The 6,768-nt window shown below is 45.4% G+C and overlaps 1 protein-coding gene across 1 annotated transcript; it reads left to right on the forward strand.

The window, feature by feature from the left end:
- The first annotated feature begins 724 nt into the window (after window positions 1–724).
- gpr185b (G protein-coupled receptor 185 b) lies at window positions 725–6,564 on the forward strand. The gene has a single exon (XM_067580288.1). The coding sequence runs from the start codon at window positions 1,383–1,385 to the stop codon at window positions 2,448–2,450; it is 1,068 nt and encodes a 355-aa protein (XP_067436389.1). The 5' UTR covers window positions 725–1,382; the 3' UTR covers window positions 2,451–6,564.
- Window positions 6,565–6,768: the final 204 nt, after the last annotated feature.

Raw genomic sequence — 6,768 nt, forward strand, 5'->3', positions numbered from 1 at the left:
TAACAAGCTTCTAAACGCAAAACGCGGGCGCACACATACACACACACACACACACACGCATGTCTGGGCACGCGCTCATACACGCCACCGGTGAATAGGACAGCAGCTACCACCGCGCCGTGCCCCAGGACGTCATGCACCATTTTTAGAGATGCTCTAAAAATAGAAATTGTTGATGATGGTTTTGACTGTGAGGAAATTGAACATCTTCTTCTGTTTCCGGCGTCTTTTAGGTAGGAATGCGCCAGATTGAAGCTTTTTTTGGGGGGGGTGATGGGGGGTGTGGGGGGGCTGTTTGGTTATTTATTTGTGTTGTTTATTTGGCTGCTTTGGTCTGTCTCGTTGCTTTGAACTCAAAATGGAAGGAATATTTTTTTTTATTATTTACGGAATATTTTTGTCTATGTGTATGTTTGTGTGTTTGTGTCCACACCTGCTATTGTGCTGCTGCTAATTACCTGTCAGCGTGGTGCGTGGGAGCTGCTGGTGACGTGCGTGCTTGGGGTCAAGTGCACGGTTGTTTTCATGAATGAATGAATGGGAGGATAGATGGGTGAATGAATGGAAAGAAAAAAAATCCCTCTTTTGCTCCTTTATCAAAGGGCAGAGCTGATAACACCTTCCTCCCCCCCCTTCCCCCCCTTCAACCCTCCTTCCTCTTTTGTTTTGTCTCGGTCTCTCGTCACGCTTTCTCTCTTTCATCCTTTTCTTTCCACAACATACCTCCTCTCTCCATCGTCTTCTTCTCTCCTGTGCTCAACTTAAAACTTGTTCTCCCGTCTTCGTACATTTTCTCTTCCTTCTCTGCACCTCTTTTGGGTCCTCCACCCATCCCTCTCTTTAATTAATCGTCCTCTGGTCTTCATTTATATTAATTTGTTCCGTCTTCATTTTCTTCGCATTTCTGTCTCGTCTGACTTTTTCTTTTTGACTCGTCACTGCTCTTTTCTAAACTTTTTCCCTCCTCGCTTTTCACTCAACCCCTGACCCTTTGATATTTCTTTATCCCTCTGTTTCTCTCTCAACTCTCGTCTGATAATTTCCATGTTTTATACACTTCGTCGATTACAACTTACTCCTCGCTTTCTCCTTCCTCATTTCCTCTTCCCTACATCCTGTCATCCTCTTATCCCTCTCCTTCTCTCATCCTTTGTTTCGATCTTTCCTCGTCCCTTCTCTCCTCTCACATTTCTTTCTTCCCTCCTTGACAAACTTTGTATCAACACAAACTCACCTGATCAATTCCTCCTACATTCACTTCTGTTCTTACTCATTCCTCTGTTTTTTCTCAACTCTCTTTTCCCTCCTACTCACTTTCCCTTCTATGTTTCCCTTATTTTCTTCCCTCCATCCTTCCCTCTTTCTCTCTCGTTTCTCTAGCTATGATTCTCTCCTTGGCCGCAGTGGCAGCCATGAGTAGCGGCAGCGGTAGCAGCCTCAACTCCTCCTCCCCCCTCGACCCCTTCGACTCCTCCACTTCCTGGAGCCTCTCGGAGGACCCCTCCAACTCCTCCTCTGAACCCGTCGTGCGAACTCTGACCCCTGACCTCCAGCCAGCGACCAACGCCATCGCTGTCGAGGGAGTCAGCCCCTGGGATATCGCGCTCTGCGTGACCGGGACGCTCATCTCCTGCGAGAACGCTCTGGTGATCGCCGTGCTGTTCTACACGCCGACGCTACGCGCTCCCATGTTCATCTTGATTGGATCGCTGGCGGTGGCGGATCTCCTGGCCGGCCTCGGCCTCATCTTGAACTTTGTCTTCACCTATTTGGTCAGCTCGGTGGAGTTTGTGACGCTGTTGTCCGTCGGACTGCTCATCTCGGCCTTCTCGGCGTCTGTCCTCAACATCCTCGCCATCACAGTGGACCGTTACCTGTCGCTGTACAACGCCCTGACCTACCACACTGAACGGACAGTCACCTTCACCTACGTGATGGTGGTCTTCATCTGGGTGTCGTGCCTCACGCTCGGCTTGCTGCCGGCACTCGGCTGGAACTGTCTGAGGGACGAGTCTACGTGCAGCATCTGTCGGCCCGTCACCAAAAACAACGCCGTGGCGCTCGCCGTCACCTTCCTACTGGTCTTCGCCCTCATGATGCAGCTCTACCTGCAAATCTGCAAGATCGCCTTCCGCCACGCGCAGCAGATTGCCGTGCAGCACCAGTTCGTGGCCATCTCCACCACCAAAGGTGTCTCCACGCTGTCGGCCATCCTGTGTGCCTTCGGGGCGTGCTGGCTGCCGTTTGCCATGTACTCCATTGTGGCTGACTACAACTACCCCGTAATATACACCTACGCCACGGTCCTCCCAGCCACCTGCTGCTCTGTGATCAACCCCATCATCTATGCGTTCCGAAACCCGGACATCCAGAAGTCGCTGTGGATGGCCTGTTGTGGGTGTGTCCCGTCCAACCTCTCCCTCAGACCCAGGACCTCCAGTGACGTGTAGCAGGGAAGGTTGGTTTCTGTTTGGCATGATGCTTGACGCCAAGTCAGGGTTGTCGGAGGGAGAGGACGAAACAGGGAACAAGAGAAGAGAAAGGTTGAAGGTTGGTGGTGGAGGAAGAAGAGATTTCCTCTCAACTCCTCATATCAGGGCTGGTGGGCTGATGGCGAACGCTCAGCTGGCCACGGTAAAAGTGGCACGGGCAGGTGAGGGAGAAGGGGGGGACAGTGCATGGTCCAAATATAAAAAAAAAAGAAGATAGAGCTAATAAAGATCATGTCCTGTCTAACGCTGGGAGGAAATCACATAGCGATGGGGATGGCGTGAAACCAACTGCAAAAACCTGATTAAGGTATCCCTCATGGTGGTTGTGGGAGTTGCAGGGGGGGGTGTGTGTCAGGTGACTTTTTCCAACTGACCTCCTTTAGGGTGTGAGAGAAGTGAGGCCTACTTCTCAAGAGTAGCATTAATTTGAAGGCGGGATTTAGGAGGAATTGTCCTAAATCTCCATAGGACCCGAGCTTGGGAAGCACTGCATGGTTATGCAATCAGAAGGAGTGAAACAGTCTTAAAATACCGTATTTGTTTTCACTGATGTGTTTGAAATTCAGTGGTGTTTGGATAAAAATACAATGAGCTAAATATACACAATGAATGACCTTGAGTATTCTCAATGAGCTAATTTTGCAGTCTTCTCCTGATAGGAATAAAAATTAAAAAAAAATCCCCCTGTGAAACATACTTTAACAACTGTGTTGCCTTGATCTGATGCAGATTAAGTAATTACTGAGTTTATAGACAGAGAGTGTAACAATAATTAACTCTACAGTATGTGCTGAGATTGAAATCGTGATCATCGACATAGTCTACCAAGCCCATTATGACTTTTCCCAATGCCAACAGCACAATCTGCATTTTCTCAAAGGCAGACACACATCTCAATGCACAGCATGCCACGAAGATAGAGGGGAAAAAAAAAAAAACGTGTCATAATTCAGAGAGAAACAACACCTAATCACATACAAAAACAAATCCAAAACAAAATCAAATCTAGTGGGCCCCTAATGCATAGATAACCCCCGCTAGTTCGCTGAGCCTAGAGAGGGAGTCGGGTGTGATGAAATCAAATCTGCTCCCTGTCGGAGAAAAACAGGTTTCTCAGCCAGCCGTTGCGCCGTGACTGTGAAGCATAGAGAGAGCTGAATTCAGCACCAAGGACAGCGCCACTGCAGAGCGCCGCTACTGTGGGAATGCTCTCTGCTGCGGTGGGAGAGCACTGGAAAGTAGGCTAGGCTGTTCTCTTCACCATCTTGATAGAGAATGTGAGATTGGCTTTAAAGGACCAATACAGCTTGATTGGAGTACTCATTTCCAACCCATTCAGTGTTTATTTGGACTGTTTTGTCAGCCATATATGATGAGTTAGATGCATGTTTTAATCCTTTTTGCTCTAACTTTTATTTGGCCTCATTTATTTTTTTGAAAAACTGCATATTCACTTCCAGTTTCTGCTTGTGAGACAGACAGGAACAAACTCTAAAAAAGAGCAGGTAATAGCAAGACATCTGTCAAACCATCTGTCAAACAGAACTCAGTGAAGTTTTTGTGAAAACCAAAAGATGCTTTCACCAGCTATCATCTGTAAAATAAAACCTTAAAGCTTCATTTTACACATTCATGGCTTTAATATGCTGTATTCTTTCATGAGAGTGACTAAAAAAAGTACATAACTAAAATGAAGGCTAAGAAGACAAAACCAAAACATTGGAAATCATTCTAGAAAGTAAAAAAAGAGCAATAGAATACAGTAAACGACTCCAATCATGCTTGAATTATCCTCAAACATTACTCGAGGTCCTACAGCGCAACGATGACCTGTTTCTTTCCTCCATCTTCCTCTCGCCTCTCCGGTATCGCTGCAGTAGAAATTATGCATGAGTAAAGCGATGTATGGCCCCGCGAGTGCCAGTAAAACAAACCTTCTTACACGGGCAAGGTGAAAGCAGCTGATGTTTTTCAGAGATCAAATGGGACCCTCGATGTTTATCTGCATCCGCATTACGCCGTTTAGGCCGTGCGCCTCTAAATTTAGAGATAGCATTCTAACTCCATTGCCCGATTGATTATCCATTAGCTAGAGCTGAGCGCAATCCATATTGAATAGGTCATTTTTCATCCAGTCATTTGTTTGGCTACAGTGCATCTAAGTTGAACTTGGATATTGCCATAGTTCTGCAAAAAACTGCATCTGTAAAAAAAACCCAGATTGGATGGCTTTTACATTAACGCTACGGCATAAAAATAACATTTCCCATGCTTATACTCAGTCCCAGAGTCGGGAACTTATCATATATATATACTGGAAGACAGATATGAGAGCAGATGATGGATGAAATCTATACTAAAACTGTAAAACACAAGCATCATATGGTCTAAATTCCTCTGGCTTGTACTCTACACCTTCCATTTTCACTTCCTTACTTGCAGCTTGTCAGCAGTAGCTGGATATTTGCTGCATACACACCCACAAACACACACACACTCATGCCCCGCCTTGAAGAAGCAGCGCAGCTCTGCCCCGGGGCCCCTCTGAAAGGCTCGGCGGGTTAATGAGAAGCGAGAGAGGCGAGGTGACGTGGCGTGAAATAGAAACGCCAGGCGAGACGCGCTTTAACACAACCTCAGGTCACGTCCACCACGCACCCAATCAGGATGAAGTTATTTCCCACTGAAAGGGCATCATGTAAGTTAAATCCAGCTAATGTTAATAACATCTCTGTAATAATAGTGCCGGGAACCGGCCTAATGTACAGGGGATGTAGTGAATGCTTGGAGGATGAGCCAGAGAGGGGATTTATTGCCAACTTCCATCTGCATTTAAATGATATACGGAGGTAGTTTTCACTCTCGTGTTCCTCTGCACAACCTCAGAAAGTGGCACCATGACTAAGCTACTGGCATGCTGCTAGTATACGTGTGTGGGAGGTGTACTGGCTTTAGGAAAACAGTTCATGGAAACTGTATGGGCTTTATAGTTTCAAACTCTAAAACAAAGACACTCGACTCAACAGCAGAAAAAAAAAAACACAAGTTGTTTCTGTATCGACAGGGAGTCACTTCCAAATTTAACGCTTTCTACCAAATAAACCACAACAATAGATGACAGCAAACAATACACAGAAACTTTGAAAATGGCGCACAGGAGAAGCAGGAATTACGATCATAATTTTTTTTTTCCTATAGTGTAAATTAAAAACTAGAGTAGAAGTGTTTTTTTTTTATTTTTCCTCGCAGCAGCAAACAATCAGTTGTTTTTGCTGAAGTTGTTAGCAGAACAACAGCTACCACCACTCTGTCTACAATTTTGTCCAAAAAAAAGGCAGAATCTCTTGTGTCTTTTGTGTTTTTGTTTTGTTTTTGTTTTGTTTTTGGCCTTATTGGAACAAACACTCCTTCGCAATAATGTCCAAGTGTATTTTGCTGTGTACAAAAAGCCACAATCGAGATGAGGAGAGAGAAAGAGAGAGAGAGGCGGTTGAGCTCTGAATGATTTGCAGGATAATTAAAATAAATATTTCAAAGCAACAAATAGCACGGTGTACTGTATTTGAAAAGAAATATGGGCTGGATGGCTGGGGGTTTTCCAAGAGGCCTTTCAGCAGTAGTGTATCATGGAAGTAGGACAAACCTAAAAATGAAGTAATGCTCCATTTCCATTTATAGGCTGCGTTATGCAGATAGTGGACTTGTAATATTGTTACTTTTTCTCTCTAAAATAAGCCTTATTTTCTTCTAAACAGTCATTGCATTTGAATAGCAGAATAGTAAATGTCTCATTTTAGGAAATTGTAAGTAAAAAGAAGAAAAAAATGGTTATCTGAAGGTTAAGGGGTCACACCAGTGAAATGGGTTGCCACAGTTTGACACAGATCTCATAGTTTGGTCCACCTCCCTCTCTCGCTCTCTCCTTTTGCTCAATCACTGCATTGACAGAACTGCCTAATGGAAAACGACTTGCATCAATTACCAGGTGAAATACTTTCAATTACTCTGAAGCTGGAAGCATGAGATGGACGGAGTTTGGTCTTTTTGGTAAGCTTGGTGAGATGCAGCATCAATGGGGGGGCGGGAGCGGGGGGGGGGCACCAGCAGTGCCGGGCAAAACCAATCGATCCCAGAGAGTGAATTGAATCCGTTTCACATGGGAATGTGATGCAGATCCTGTTGGCACACAGTTCTCCTGTATGCACAATGATGTGTGAAACTTGCTTGGTCACCTGTGTTTGGAGATGCTAGATGGGACGCACAGAACGACTGGAGG

The sequence above is a fragment of the Thunnus thynnus genome, chromosome 22, assembly GCF_963924715.1.
Source record: "Thunnus thynnus chromosome 22, fThuThy2.1, whole genome shotgun sequence".
NCBI classification, from domain to species: Eukaryota; Metazoa; Chordata; class Actinopteri; order Scombriformes; family Scombridae; genus Thunnus; species Thunnus thynnus.